At 44.0% G+C, this 17,141-nt stretch overlaps 1 protein-coding gene across 6 annotated transcripts in view; it reads right to left on the reverse strand.

The window, feature by feature from the left end:
• abi1a (abl-interactor 1a) overlaps positions 1-17,141 on the reverse strand; it is a 49,427-nt gene that overhangs the window by 26,283 nt on the left and 6,003 nt on the right. For 5 of the 6 annotated variants that reach the window (XM_042068281.1, XM_042068283.1, XM_042068285.1 and 2 more), the window contains exon 2: positions 10,302-10,469. In XM_042068281.1, the coding sequence (XP_041924215.1) occupies positions 10,302-10,469 (168 nt within the window). Of the gene's footprint in view, positions 1-10,301; positions 10,470-12,699; positions 12,762-17,141 lie in introns of those variants that run through there. The other variant, XM_042068284.1, reaches the window with a different exon arrangement.

Consider the following 17,141-nt stretch of genomic DNA (forward strand, 5'->3'; position numbering starts at 1 on the left):
AGAGAGAGAGAGAGAGAGAGAGAGAGAGAGAGACTTTCTGACCGAGTGCAAGTCATTTCAGTCAGTTTGTGATCTCTACTTTCCAAAACTTGATGAGAAACACCCTGAATTTAGTTCTTTATCAAACCTAAATAAACTACCGTACTTGCTAGGAGAGAAAAAGGACAGCTGTCTCATAGCTGCACAATACATTTTCACCTGCCACCAGCTGAGGGAAGGTGAGTGATACACACACACAGACACACACACACACACACACACACACACACACACACACACACACACACACACACAGACACAGACACAGACACACACACACGTGCAAACGCGCTGATGAAATCTTAATAGTACATTCAATGAACCGATGTAAAACTAAGTACTATTGTTCACAAATCTCAGTGAAGTAGTATGTTTATACAAATGTATATATCAGTTTAAAGTATGTGTATATATGTTTTGAGAGAGAGAGAGAATGGGTGACGGTTTAGATGCTCCAGCTGGCCAGACAAAGCATGCAGTGTTCCAAAGCTCTTTCAACGCTGCAGAGTGCAAGCGCGCGCGCACACACACACACACACACACAAAGCTACCGACCCTCCAGGCTGTCAAGAGCAGATAGTAACACATCGCTGCTCACACCTTTACATGGACACACTCACTGCATGCACTTCTTCACCCACTCATGAAAACATTAACGATCACTGAACCCTTAAGCACTTGGGGCTAGTTTCTAGGGTATAAATGAAGCCTGAATCTTAATCATGGCAAATGGGAAATCAGCCCTTAAATCATGCACACAGACATGATATGCACCAATTCACTTGCCCTCAAACACCAATGGGATGAAAATAGATCTATGACTAAGCACATAAAGGAACACCTTTAAAAACACACCCCAAACGGGACTGAACAGGTAATGGTTGGTATTACACTGCGCTCAGTTTATTGGACACAGCTGATGCAGATCGGATACCCACAGGCGTCATGTGTTAAATTTTAACTGATGGTACTACATGCCTGAGTACCAAATATCTCGAGCTATTCCTCTAGACTGAGCCTTTACTTGGTCAGAAGACAAGGAATGATCAACTATTTCTCAGTAGATTTATCTTGCTTTTTTAAAACTAGGTCAACCACTGGCTGCATATGGTGCCTGGTAATCATTCATTTAGGCTGGGTTTACCTGACTACAGTCCCAGTGAGTCATGTGACATGAAGGAGGAGTCATGTCATGTCAGGAAATGTTGTATGGCATCCGGTGTGCCAGCTGCCTCAAACAAGCAGACCATGGGGCCGAAAAAAGAAACAACCCATAGAAAACTGACAGAATGAGAGAAAAGAGACAAACAGACAGAGAGGAGGACAAAAAGAAAGAAAGAGAAAGGTGGCAATTGGCAAAAAGTAGTTGCTGGAGTTACTAATTGGGATGCCATTGGCAACATTGTATGACCTGCTCAAACTATTTCTTAAAAGGGGAAGCACTAAGATTTGATTGGACTGATTCCAACACACCCATCCATGATGGTAGAAAAGGGAAATACCAGCACTCAGGCATAGAGGCATAGCATCACCACACCCAAGACTCTTTGGTTAACCACACAAACAAATCATGTGTATACATACTCTCTCACACACACACACACTCACACACACACTTTAGGAGTGTCTCATTTCCACATAGCTAACACTACCGAAACCAGCATGATGGCACAGGCTGAGGGGTGGCAGACACAGGCACACTCTAAAAACAGCCTTTCCTCCTCTTCCTCCTCCTCTTCTTCCTCCTCTTCCCCTCGGTGGCGGGTGTGGCGGCCTGCCCAGGGGAGACATGCCACCGTGGCCATTACATGGCCCTCACGTTCCCACTGGAAAAACCCCATCAGCGGGGGGGGCGGCTGCAGTCACACAGCTTCCGGGACATAATGCCGCCCTTCCCCCGCTTTCAGCTTGCTTCGCTTCTGTATCACACTTCTTGGTTGTGTACATACTGCTTGCATTCTCTCTGTATGGCTGGCTGGCTTCTGTCCTTCATTCTTCTTCTTTGAAGTATACTGTGTGTGTGTGTGTGTGTGTGTGTGTGCGTGTGAATGTGTTTTCTGAATGCACTGATCTGTGTGACAAAGATCTTTCTTTTAGATTATAAAAAAGGACTTGAAATCCCCCCCTCTTCCTCTCTCTCCTTCAGTCCCCCTCCCTCCTGCCTCTCCCTCTTTCTCTTCTTTCACAGGGGAAGGGAACCTTTGCCACTCTTGGTAATTAAGATTCTGCAGCCATATTTCCTTGATGTGACTGCAGTCAGCACTTTCATTCCTGCCCAACTCCTCCGCCACTGAAGCAGCAGGCATCCATCATTAGCGGAAACGCTGGGAGAGGTCAGCTCAGGTTTATCCACATGGCTAGAGTCCGCCATGTCCACCAGCGTCCTCTTGGACACTATGTCCCCCTGCAATAAGGCAGAAACCCGCGGATGGGCACAATAATGCTCCCATACTAATGCTCTGACCTCCAGCTGCAATGTGGTAGTTTATATTGACGGTGTGTCTAACTTCTGAGTAAACTGCAGTAAATAAAACATCTTTTCTCACTCCACACAGAATGTATTGCCTCTTTTATATGCAATCTTCACTGTTTAAAAACACAAATATTTTGCACTGGGCATGGAGTGATGTGCTAATCAAGACACTGAAGTCAATCAATGCAGGGTGACCTACTCTCAGAGTTGCAGAGGTAGCAGATAAACAACCGCAGTCACAAGCTTACAGCGCTACATCTGAATTATTAACAGAGAAGGGGGGGGGGGGTAGGAAAGGGAGATAGAGAGCAAGATCAAAAGAGCATGAGAAGGGGAGGGAAAGAAAAAGAGAGATGAAGAACAGAGAGGGAGAGAAATGGTAGGGAGAGAGGGCAAGATAGAGAGGGTGCAGAGAGAGAGAGAAAAAATGCCCTTTGCTCCTGTCAGCCCTGTATAAGAGCTCGCGGCAGACTCCACTCAGGCATGGAGGAGGCTGCAGCCGCGAGCCAGCACTCTCAACAGACCCGCCTGAGTGACAGAGAAGAGAGAAGAGAGAAGAGGAGAGGAGCGGAGAATGGTAAGTGGAGAGCAGAGGGGCACAGCAGGACCATAAAAGAGCCTTTTTTAGGACCCGCTAGCACAGCCGCCTCATAGCCATGCTCAGGGGGCATTGCTATGGATACATAACACACAAGAGAGTGTGTGTGTGCGTGTGTGTGTGTGTGTGTGTGTGTGTGTTTCTTAGCAGGAGAATCCCCAGTCTTTGGGTCCTGTAGAAAGAAGCCTCTGTTTCATAGATGCAGACAATTTGGGGCTACTGAAACTTGGGTCTTAATAACTCTTTTCAGATCTTAACTCTCTTCTTTGCTGTCCTCTGAAGTTCATGCCAGTTGCATGATCCCATTAGTGAAGACACATGTATATAATTCTTAATAACACATTACAAACCACTTTATACAAAAATATACAAATGATGCAGGCTTTGCTGGTTATCTTAATGACATGGTAGATTTATAATACAGATTGAATCCAGTGTACAGCCCACTGGTCAGCTTATTGGTCTTCACCAGGGTTCCATCTTCAATTGTGATTCATATTAATTTATGAGAGCTGCTATATTCTTTATACTTTGACATTCAACTACTCCAAGTGCCTTGTGAGTTGGTGACATTGGTGAACTACATTGATGTCAGCAGAGCCATATAATACAGAGAGTTTCGCACTAACAGTGTTTCTAGAAGTCCTTTCAGTATGATGGTACTGAAGAGTCAGACTCTTCCTGTTAGGGTGTGTGGGCTTTGTGGCGTGTGAGTGGGCTGGGTGGGTGGGCAGGAGAGGACGTGCGCCAAATGTATGCGCCTGAGCAGCTGCCAGTGTTTCTGCCACATCTCACATTATACCCAAGTGAAACAGCAGTTTCCTGCAGCAGGCGTCTGCTCCGCTGGTGTCCGATTACCCAGCATGCTTGGCGCCGTTTCCATAGAGACCCGGACCATGTTGCATGGCCATGACTGGCGCTCTACAAAAAAGGTATTCCATCCAAAACCTGTTTCCACTAAAAATGCTCTGGCAATCCAGTGCAACACAAATCACTTGCCTTTCCATCCCCCTGTCAAAATTGGTCTTTTTTTCCCCTTCCCCTCCCCACTGCTCCTCTCGGTTTTATAGAGGGGCTCCTGGTGGGCAGATGGAAGCCTGAGTGTGCCTGAGGAGTGACCCCCACCTCATCTCTGAGAGACATTTCCTCTGTGCTCAGCTTGTAGCCCATTACGGAGAGGCTTTCAGACGCAGCCCTGGAGAACCACACTAGCATGACATCATCTCTTCACTTTATCCATCTCTCTCATTACATTAGTTCCACAGTCACCGAACATGATGCATGAAAAGTGTTTTGATCACTCAGCATTTCTGTAAAAACTTCCTCCATCCATTCTGAGTGGATGTACAAGATGCTGCAGAGTAGGTAAGCATCCAGTGTTGCGGTATAGTTGTGGTTAATTGTTGCACTGCCAGCGATAGATGATAAATGTATTATTATGACCGCCGCTAGCAAAGCGGTCATATAATGATTGTCAAAGTTTTTTTTTTTTTTTTTTTTCCCCAGTCATCTACTTCCTGAATTTTTGGTCAACGATACCCGGGACACCGAAACACCGGTGCACATGAAATTTGGTGGGTATGTTGCCCCACTAGACTTTTGCGGAAAAATTTTGTTTCGTCCCCGGGGGCCACTCCCCCCCGTGCTGGGCCCCCCGAACCGCAAAAAAGGCAGTTTTTCCTAAATAACTACCTGAACCGTGGCACTGAGGATGAAGAATCTTTTATGGTATGTTGGTCTCAAGGGCCCACATCAACCTGGCCCATAATCACTCATTTGTGATTTGCACCGCCCCGGTAAAAAATGAAAATGCAATATTATTCTGCTTTAATCGCCCCTATCTTCAGTTAAGATGTTCAGAACTGCACCAATTGTGCATAAAACTGCAATTTTATGTGTATGATTGACCTGGCATTCTCTTGGGGTATGCCAAGTTTCGTAGAATTTCATCCATGGGGGGGTCTAAAAAAATTAGGTTATGTGTACATTTAGTGACACTCATTGGCCTGTAGATGGCGGTGCACACACACAGGCACCCACATACTATCGGTATTAGAACGGCCGATACATAATTACAAATTCAGTAGGATTAAAAGAAAGCCAAATATTCATCATCATCATCAAGGCTGCATTTCCAGTATTGACGATAAGTAGTCGTTTGTCCACTAGATGGCGCATCGTTGCAGTGAGACGTAATTTTGTTGAAGTTAAAAATGGGTTGAAAAAACAATGGACGCTTCCTACAAGAACTGTAGTTTACCGCAGAGAACGTCTAATAAGGATAGGACGATGTTCGCATGAAATGTAATTCCCATTTCTTCTTGAAGCCGAAATAAATCTGAGGATGTTTATCGGACATGCTTGGTTTTTACTGCAGGTACGTTAATCTTATAATATCAATAAGGACCTAGGTAATGTTACCGTTAGCGTTGGTTGAGTAATGGAGGCCAATTTGATTGATTGCATTTGTAGAAAACTATAAATGCGGTTATATCAAGCAAATTGATAGCAGCACTGTAATTGTATCTTTCGACTGTCATTTGTTGCACGTGCTACAAAAATCATTCTGTGCAATGGAAGATTTACCAACGTTACACCAGTCTGATACAGTTTTGCCTATACATGCGTGAGACTGAGACGCCTGTTTATTTGTTTTAAGTGCGTGCAGGTTGTGAGAGGGGAATCGATGTGCTTTGATTCCAGCTTGGTAGTTGTAGTCTGTGAAATTAAAAAGCATGTGTGTGTGAAGTATCCAAACAATGAGACCTTCATTTCATTATGGCTGCTTTAGCAACACACCTTAAGCTACTGTGTAGTGGGTCCCATTTAGAAGTGGCTACTTCATTCGCGCTTTCCTTGACTCATGGAGCTGCGTGAATTTTATTACAACTTTTCGCCACGATATGGCAGTTTAAGTCCGCTTGATACTGTAAGGCAGGGGTCTCCAACCTTTTTGGGAATGAGGGCTACCTGAAGACCAAAATCATATGGAGGGCTACTCAACAGAAACAAACAGACCCTCACCCCTTTTTTGCGAAGGTAGTCCTCCTAAATAATAGGCCTATGTGATTTTTATTTTTAAATTATCAATATTGTGTAGGCCTATAAGTATATGTTAAGCAACTGTATTTTCATCTGATTCTTCGATACTTTAATATCAATATGCAACACTACCAACATTTTTGTTCAGTTTGTTCATTTCAAAGTTTGCATCGGAAATCTAATCTAAATTTTTTTAACATACAAAAAAAATAATCTTTTTGTGCAATTAATAATTTGGGTTACAATTTGTACCCATTATACCCACCCACCATTATGAATTCAGGGGTTGATTATGTTCTGATTTCAGTGGACAATTCGGTTTTAACATTTCAATAGTAATTGCCCACACCACCCTAACATATGAAAACTCCTTTTAAAGTTATTGCACACCTGAATTCTCTCCATGATCTGACAAAAAAGGTAATGCACGGCCCTGCTCAGTCATGCATGCCACAAAATGTTCAGGCTATTACGGCAGTAGCCTACGGAGGAGAAAAGGCCTGTGAGCTAAAGCAATTGTTTTTCAGTCCTTGAACAATCGTGCAAGAACCGTATTTGACGAACATGGAATGGCCACAGAACTTTTGCAAAGATATGCTTCCATTGGCTACACCAGACAAGCAAGTTCCCCCACCTGTCTATGCAAGCAGCGTGTATGCGCTCCGCTTCCGTTGTTTAAAGATTGAATGGGAAACGGATTTGGAGCCAAACGCTAAAATTTAACGCAGCTACAATTTGTAAGGCATCACCAATATCAATTTAATGTTACAGATGTATGGCTACATACATTCTTAAAATGGTTCTGGTCTAGACTTAAATATCTATTTAAAACTTCACAATGGAGCGTGTTTTTAGAGCGTGATCTGCAGGCGACCTGTTGGCTATTTTTAGAAGGTGCGCTGAGGGCGCCCCATAGCAGTCCCGCGGGCACCGTGTTGGAGACCACTGCTGTAATTTAAGTCCGCTTGATACTGTAAGGCGTAAGCCATTGGTTTCCAAAGGAGATTTCATTTGTGTCGCCAGCATAGCCTATTGACAATTTATGTTGTAAATAGGCCTACCTTATAAGCCTACCTGTAGCTTAGGGAAGCTAACAGCTTTCTATTAGGATCTAGTTTGTTTGTTACAGTTTTGTCATAACTCCCTGATGCATTTTTGCATTTAGAATAGCCAGAGCGTGGATATCTCAATCGGAAAATTAAACAATATCGGGTGCCTATGGACTAGGCTGGGTGAACCCTTAATTTAATAATAATTTCTTAAAAGATTGAGCTTGGTCTGGTGAAAGCCAGACTAGCCATGGACCTCAGTTACACAATGCAAGGGAACATGAATCAGCCTATATTTGCACGAACAATAACGGACAACAGCTCTTCAACTTTGGCCCGTTAAAATGTGTATGAACAGTCTAGCGACGCATTTCATCAAGGCCCATTTGGACATGTCAGTTATTTGCACCACTGGTTAGATGTAAAACAGCATTTCGTTTCAGACTACTGTTACTTAATTTGTGCATTAACAATAACGTTTCAGACTACTGTTACTTAATTTGTGCATTGACAATAAAGTATTACATGAACTAAAGATGACTAAAATCTTATGTAGAAGAAGAAACATTCACAAAAAAATCCATCCATCCAAAAATGACCTTTGTTTTTGATAGCTGTTGAAAACGGCATGGAACTGACAGAGATGTTTTTGTTTATTAATAAATAAATAAATAACATTATGCTGATACCTTTTGCTTTTCCCAAATACAATGTAGCCTACAGGTGTAAGTGACCTTTCATCAATCCAGTTGCAATGGATGAACTGTGATGAACTGCCCTACTTGTGATTATGTTTAGAGATTTTAAAGGTTTTATAACAATGCTACATCTTAGGGCTGCACAATTAATCGAATTTTAATCACGATCACGATTTTGGCTTCCCACGATCAAATTTGCGTGATCGAGCGATATTTCAAATCTACCCATAGAACCAACCTGGCAACCCATAGAACGCTCCGCTACAAAACAAATCAAGCGCTCCTGTCTGACCATGTGCCTGCATGCAGCCTACCAATGACAGCTGTTCCCTGCACTGTTCAGCCTGATGCACTGTGGACTAGTGACATTATGTTATTATTAGTAGGCTAGTTAGACTATACAATAAACGACGATCAAAAATCAAATGTGTGGCACAGCAGAAGGCCAAGAGCTTGTCCCTCGAAGCGGATCATCCATTGTTCGAAAATATTTCTGATTTCAGCCAAGTTAAGTTAACCAAAAATATAAGCAAAGCAGGGCTCTCAACTCATACCGTGAAACACATCACATGACGTAAACCACACATGCCTTTTTTTAAATCACGTTAACTTTTAGTCCTTGTTTGCGTCCTCCGATGTAATAAGAGTTGAGCTAACGACGGGATCCGTGAATTTTATTCATGTATTTTATAAGCTACATGTGCAACCTACAATGCATATGCGTTTCAAGACACAGCCTACTCAAAACGAGTGAACAATAATGAAAATGTAGCCTACACGTCAGTGTTTTACATATCAACGAATGACTAAAGCAGGTGTTTCCAAACTGCGGCCAGCCATGCACTTTAATCCGGCCCGCCGAGCATTTATTATTTCATCATAGTCCGCTCGCTATTTTTTTCCAGCGATAGACGACGTTGTGGTTAACTTTAGGCTACTACAAACTGCTTTACACTCTTCTTAGAGAACGTTTACAATGTTTGGCATGAACTCAGGCATGCCAAACAAGCATACACAAAAGTTTCAAGAGTGGAGGATGGAGTAAAAGATGGAGACAAATTGAAGTGTGATTTATTTTCGCGGAACGGATGTACAGGACTGAGCGGCGGTCATATTTTGTACCGCTATGCGGTACATCTAGTTGTGCTACATAATAGTCTTCTTGTGATAACCCCATTAGGATACTATTGAAAGCTTTCTCTGATTACTTCCTTTAGCGTGCCATCCTCAACAACACCCCTACAGAGAGTCCAGGCACAGAAGGACAGGGTGGGGCGGTGAATCTAAGCCTCTGTGCTGGCCTGCGGGAGGTCTACAGTCTAGGTTTGGCACCCAGGGGCCATGTGAGCCTTTGATTTGATCTGAGCTCTTAATGACTTCATGGGATCAGTTGACTCCAAACGACAGTGCCAGAATCCGAGCCATGATGTCCAGGGACAGTTTGACTTAAGCGCTAAGCCCCAACTGCGACTTGGTTAAACAACAGCAAGAGGGAGAAAGGGAGTGAGAGAGAGAGCGCGAGTGAGGGAGAGAGAGAAAAAGCGAGCAAGAGAGAGAGAGAGGTTGAGCGAATGAGAGCATAAAGAATAAAGATAGCAGAGAGAGATGGGGAGATTGAATCACTCATTCACTGGGAGTAACAGGCACACATTCAAGCATTCATCCACACAGAGTATATATTCAGCACACAAGACAAAAAAGTGCCAGTCAATGAGGTCTTGAGGCGATGAAGAGAGCAGAACAGAGTGTTAAAGTCTCCGTGTAGAGTGGGGGATGGAGCAGTTAGCACAAGACAAACATCCATAGACATAGACCAATGGGTTGTCAATGTGTGTGTACTAATAAATGAAGCAACGCGCTCACACTTACTGACTTGCTGGTTTTAACTTAACTAGGTGCTGAATCCCTCATATGTATGAAGTAAGGACAGCACTCTCAGTTCTCTTTCAAACTTTTAATCGCCAACAACGGACGTTTCGGGCCCTTCTTCAGCGTATAATGGCAATGGCAAAAATGGTATATTGCCAATGTGTGCATGTATGTCCATTTTCATTACAACCATGTACATGCATTGTGTGTCCTCCAAGATGTGGGTTTGCCATACATGCGAGCGTGCCAGCGTGGGCACACAGGCTTGCGCTTTCATGGACTATTTTAGAGCATCATACACATATACATTAATCTCTACCCAGTGGCTGATGTGGTGGAAGTGCAGCTGTCTGTCTGTGTGTGTGTGTGCGTGCGTGTGTGTGTGTGTGTGTGTGTGTGCGGGCGCTAGGTATTTTGAGACTGACCAAGACCATGTGGTTACAGAAGGATTCCATGCAGCTGTGTGTGCACAAGACTCTTTTTTCGGTCTCTGTGTATAATTCCTGTATATGTTTGTGCGCTTTCAGACTGACCTGGGAGATATGGTTGATGGAGGACTCCATGCGGCGCAGCTGGGACGCCTGAATGTCCAGTAGCTGCAGTACATTGTTGGCTAAGGCATTGATCTGGTAGGCCACACTAGCCAGTGACTGGGTGGTGTAGGCTTTGGTCTCCTCCAGCGCTTTCCTTTTGTCCGGTGCCTGTGGCAGAGGAGAAGGGAGGGGAGAGATGTGCGTGAGACCACCAACCACAGCACATGACACACCGCAGCACAGCTGAATACAGAGGAATAGGGGAGAGCAGAGGGCTAGCACACAGGCAGATAAACGTTTCTTGTAGCCCAAGGGCTTGCTTCAATTAAGACACCCAATCATTGCACAAAGCTCCTCAAGTGACACCAACACTGCATACCACCTCCCTCTCAAACATTCTGTAGCGGCTCTAACACAATCCTATTCACCGGAATGCTATGTGTATATTGGTAACTAAGGGTAACCCTTCAGCCAGCCACTCTTCATTGCTTTGAAGTTAACTATAGAATCTTTGACTACTTTGAGAACACTCAGAGAACTCCAGAGAACATGAGTGCCTATTCAAGAATCATGTAGACTAGGGGATTAATTCAAATAAAACCCACATTTTCATGTCTTCAGGATTATAGCAGTGTGTAGTGTTTTGTGTGTGTGTGTGTGTGTGTGTGTGGGGGGGGGGGGGGGGGGGGGGTGAAAAAGTCAAATGAGCCACAGAAACCAGTGTGAAAACAAACACAAACTCAAATGACATATCCCTTTTCAGCCAAAAACCACTCTGTCAAATATAGAATCTAATTTCACAGGGTTTATGATAACGCATGTTGTTGCACAATTACTTTACAGTAATATGCCTTCATTAAATTATTTAAAGATAGAAAGACAGAAGGAAAGAAAGGAACGAGAGTGAGCGAGACACCCACAAGTACCACTGAGAAGAGAGGAAATAAACATTGGGTTTTTGTTCTCTATTTGGCTTCCTGTTTGACATAGCCATGCGGCATAAGAGCGGTTGAAACTTTTCTAACTGCGGTAAACCTCCCCATCTTCACACCACCTGATGCTATCAGCTCAAACTTTACTTAGAACACTTCAAAAGACATCTCAATATAAAATCAAGCACATCACCAACACAACTAACCAACTAACACCTTTCGAGTGAAGCTGCCTGCCATAGCCAATAGCTCGCAAAAGCACTGACAAAACACTTCCTGTCGATTCTGTTGGAGCCCTGCTCCTTTGGATAATAGAGGGGTGGGTAATGGTGTCAATTGGGTAAGCATGTTGCCTTTGACACGTGTCTCTCTGGGTACGCAAACACGAGTTTCGGGGCCGCGTACGAGCAGTTGGAGCGAACAGCGAGAGGGAGAGTGGCGGGCCCGCGAGCTGCTCTGACGGAGCGGGAGGAGCAGATGTGCGGGCGTGATAGCTGCCCACAGGAATGCTGGGAGATTCCTCCTGAGAACTCCCACCGTGCACCGGCCATCTGTCGGAGAGGACAGGCCGAATGATATCATGTGCGCGCACAGCACACGCTGATATGAAGACACATGCTTCAAGCACAGCACATGGAAATGCTGTGGGATCTTGAACTTATCATAGTAAATCTACATACTGATGGTCTTTCACAAAGACAATTGGGTAGAACCCCTTACTTCACCCATTTTCAGAGGGACTGGGTTTGGCAACCAGATGCTTAATAGCTATCTAATAACCTTCATAACCATGCAAGGCCACATATCGACAAATTCTCTTATCACCAAAACACACAAGTTGAAGCGCACAAGATTCATATAATTTATCAGATCAATTTTCATTCTCTATTTTTTGATAATATTAACTCCAACGACCAAAAGCTTCCAAAAATAGGCCTGCATCAGATATGCCACTTGATAGCATAACATGCAAGCAACACACCCACTGGTACACATACACAGACACAGTTGTAATTTCCCCTCAGCAACACACACACCCCCACACACACACACAGCAGACTGAGGCAGGAGGGAGGCTACAGAACACTACTACTGATCCAACACTCCCTCCGCGAAACTAGACAAATGGAGAACCTTGTTCGAGCCTATTTTTAGCCACAGGTTTGGAAACCACTTCAGCTGCATCTGCTCCGATACATTATTCATCTGCTCTTTGCGTTCCTGATACCCCTGGAATTCCACTTCAGTGGTATTATCTTTCTTCTCCAAACAAACATGTTGTCTTCAGAATAAAGTGGGTCTGGAATTCCAGACTAACAGCTAGCCTTGTAATACCCCAGAATTCTGAGCATGGAGTACGTAAATCATTTTTGACACCTTGATCTCAACCACACGGTGAGAACGAGATTTTCCTTCAGGCAGGAATCATTTCAAGGAAATGAGGCCCATTTACATAACATCATCACCTGGGCTAGGACAACAACGATGAGTCCCATCCATCAGGGTTGACAGCGATAGCGTTGCAGTCTCCATAAACTGAGAGACAGGCCAGGTCTCTCTATATGAAAGGAGACATAATCTGGTCATTAGACTCTGATAAACACATTCCTGACAAGATTAATATGTGAACTTACTGAACTACATATTATGACTATTCAGCATTTTTAATCTCATGCGACGTTAATGTGATCAAGGTAGTTCCCATGAAGCAAGAGAATTACTGACGGCCATTGTAAATCCCACCACCCCCATGACCTACATATGATTCTGAACGAAAGAGGGAGAGAGACACAACAAAGAGAAATCCCAGATTGTGGTAAAAAACTGGAATGAGGCATGCTAGTTTCCATTCATGAAGGTCACAGACCAACGTACGAGAATGTCTATAATGTGTCTGTGCATATGCTCATGTCAATTCAACTAAAGCAGACAGCGAGTTGGAGAAAAGTTGATGCGTACTGAAGGAAGAGGCTTCAATCTATTGCACACCAAACTGCATCTCTCTACACAGCATAAACCCATAGCAGATCAGCAATGCTTTCCTATAATCCAGGTTCGTAATCGCAGGGGGGCTCTCCCACCTCCAAACCCCTTCCCATACTCTAACCAGGGTTTGTATCAAAACACTACTCTTAAGATGATTCACAAGGCAACTTTTGTTGCTGGGCATCGTTCCGGAGTATTGTTGTTTGGTATATTACCCAATAGTATTGGCCATCATTTGCGCTATTTCTGGAATACTTTATTCATCAGTAGGTCCTCACCAGTGCCCAGCAACATTGCTCAAAAAGTTTGCCCGTGTATCACCACCCGTACACTAAAACCGCTTTAGGCCTATACTCCACGCCTTCCCCCCTTACCCTGGATATCTCGAGCCTTGAGGCATGCCATAGTACTAAGACAGATGATTGGATGATTAGGCATCAATCAAACATGGACATCTTTTTTTTGTGACTACAACAGATATTCAGTTTATTAACCTGTCTATTCTCTCATATAGTGGGACCTTTGTCTGCAAATGCTGATGGCTATGATTATGATATAACATAATTCCTCATCACCATAACCTATAATTACATCAATAATTACATATGTGGCAAGTAACTTAGCTCTGTCCATCCATTTTGTCTCCTTTCTTCCCCTCCTACTCTAGACTACCTCCACTGCTGCAGCCCAGATATACTTGTAGAAACCCTCTGCTTACAGCTGACCATTCCCAATTTCTACCCTGCTCATAATATACACTATACAGACAAAAGTATTGGGACACCTGCCATCACACCCACAGCTTCCACACATCTGAGAAGGCTTTCCACAAGACTTTGGAGGGTCTGTGGGACTTTTTGCCCATTCACCCAGAAAAGCATTTATGAGGCCAGGCACTGATAATGGACGAGAAGTCCTTTTTATTCACTTTCTGTAACATAAAAAATATTTTAAAATATAAAATGTAATGAAATAAAACATAATAATAAATAAAATAATAAATAAAACAATTCTACTTTGCTGAGGTTAACATTCTCTAAATACTCTACTTACAATGCTTTGTAACAGTAACCTAATGGGCACCAGGGCACCAATACAAAGCAATACTTTGAATGCCATCTCTCTTCATTTTTATCCATCATCAATTTGTATGCATTATGTACATCTTATAGGCATGATGTAATCTTGCATGCATTATGTATGCATGTTGTATGTATGCCAATATATTGTATTCTGATGTAGGCTATAATGTATCATTATACATTTTAGCCCATATAACCTATAACAGTGTGGCGACAAAGTCACTCTGTGGCCTGATGGTGTTAGTTTCCAGGCCATTGTTAAAATTGCACTGTTCATTCACACATGCTACAATTTAATCAAAAGAAAGACTCAATAGCTCAGGCAGTGGAGGGACAAAAATGAAACCAAGCACATACTTAATCTGTAGCGCTAGTGCTTAACTAGAACGCCATGTCACCTAGATAGACCCGACAGGGTAAACAATGACAAATGCTGGGAACAGAGACCTCATTCGCACTCTGATAGGCAAAGAGGTGAGTTCTCACACAACTTCCGTGTGTGTGTGTGTGTGTGTGTGGGGGGGGGGGGGGGCTAGAGAGAAATTTGATTATTTTCTCAGTCCAGTGACAAGCCAGGACACAGTAGAGGGTGATGTGTTGAGGTTGTGTGTGTGTGTGTGTTTGTGGTGGTGGTGGTGGGGGGTGGGGGGGGTGCCACTGTCCCTTTAATTCCAACAGCCAGGGGACTGTTTGACCTTTGCCCTTACCTGACATGAGCCTGGCAATGTGACTGACAAAACATCAGAACACAAAGAGATGTCAAACTGGAAGAACAGGATTTGGGGCAGAACAGAGCAGGAGAGAGAAGTGGAGGGGCCGGCTCTGCTGCTGGAGCAGTGCTCTCTGGCAGAGAAGCTGAGGAGGAAAAGCATGGGCTTCCTCCCCTGAGGGTGCAGGGAGGGGACTACGAGTTCCAGGGGTCAAGGGAGAGGCAGTTCTTCCAGTGCCACTCCACCCAGAGCCACACATCCCCTAATGGGCGGGAGCGAGAGCGAGAGCGTGCACTAAGGACTTCCTCTGTCTCCAGGATCACCTCCCGGCTTTCCGCTGACACCCTCCTTCCGGCCTGAACGACGACGGCAAGATCTCTCAGAGCAGACAGAGGAAGCATCTGCTATCTTGCCCCCAACCCACAATCCTCTCCAGACGATCCCTTCCAGGCTTGTCTGCTGCGGCTCTTTGCTTTTTACTTTCTGCTGGAGAAGAGGAGCTAAAGAGGGGATTTATGGCTGCGTGGGATGTGTCCTGGCTCTCTAAAAACTGTGCCTGGTCCCTCATTCTGAGACTTCCTCTAGACTTTTAAAGCAACACCAAAGAACTTTTCCTCTGTCGCACGCACTATTTGTTTAACCAGCACCGGCTTTGCAAATAACGATGTTCACAGACAAGGTAGAATATGTTGCATGATTTTATGAAAGTACAATGTATTGCGACATCAGATGCAAGTCAAATTTGTAGTTTATTATGTCTCATTCCATCGAACTACAGATCCGCTACCCGATCTGGCAAACTTACATAGTGCGGTTATAGCCGATAGAGGGCCGCAAAGCGAATGCAGAAGTGCCGTTCACCCTGTTACGAGTTGATGAACCACTGAAACGATTTTGGAAACATTATTTTAAGGTACAAAAAAACTCTTGTGTTGCTTTAAGCATGGGACTCTTCCTCTACGGCTTCTGGCACTGCTTGCCATGGGCACTCAAGAAGCAGGTGATTGCTTTGTTACATAAGATCTATAATGCTGGTGAGCAAATAAGAAGATTCTTATCATGTATCATAACATTACATGTTACAATCTTAAGGAAAACTGCAACACCACCCAAACCTGAGGAGTACAGGGACCATGCAGCAGAAAGAGAAACACCCATTGCACAATCTCTTCACCAACAGCACTCAAAAATGTCAGCAGAGATACTTCAGGGAGTTTTGACAAGGGGGGGAAAGTTAAAGGCATGCGGCTGTCAGGGTAAAATCAAAACAGTCGCCTCAAAAGGTGCTGTTGCTGTTTTTCCCTGAGAGGTGTGTTCGGCACTCCACTTCTTTCAACACTGACAGTTAAAGTCACTCATGCACTTCCCCAAACCCCTTGGGGGGAATGGAATGCTCCCTGGAAAACTGAGGAGATATGTCTGGAAGGCCAAAACATGGAATGACTCAACTGGAGAGGAAGAAGAAATAAACAGAACCTGTGCGGTTCCGGTCAAGCTCAGAGACTTGGATGCTTGAAATTATTGTGGACTGGGGAGAGAACACTATTAGTGTCAACATCTTATCAGAGCTAAATGTCTTCTATAGGCTGGATGTGCGCAAGACATCTTGAAGTATTTGAATAGGGTGTCTGACATTTCAACCTGATCAGGGAAACATGAAAACATTTAAAAAAGTAGCACAGCTAAGGCATTCTGAGTCTCCAATGACTCATCCTTGTGGTGTAGGCTAGACCCCAGTCCATAGCAAGGGCGTGTTCTCTCGTTTCCCTTACACACAGAAGAACACAGTGGGCAGATGCCTATTATTGGGACTCATTTAGCAGTGAGCAGCATGGATCAAAGGCCACCATGCCTGCAACACTCTTCAATTAGACTCCCAAATGCATCCATCGTCTGTCTTTCACTGAGCAAGCCATACCCATCAGCCGCAATCCAAGTCAAGTCACTTTTATTTATATAGCACATTTTTGTACGCAATACAATTTATTTGTAAGCACAAAAGATCCAGCGACGATAGCCTAAAGCCGACAGGGAGTGAATGAGGTAGATCCCCTCCTCCCACAGACTCTGAATTACAGTGTGTGCAGTGTAAGTACATACAGCCGACAGTAAAAAGCCTTGCCCTGCGGA

This window comes from Alosa sapidissima, chromosome 17 (genome assembly GCF_018492685.1).
Source record: "Alosa sapidissima isolate fAloSap1 chromosome 17, fAloSap1.pri, whole genome shotgun sequence".
NCBI lineage: Eukaryota > Metazoa > Chordata > Actinopteri > Clupeiformes > Clupeidae > Alosa > Alosa sapidissima.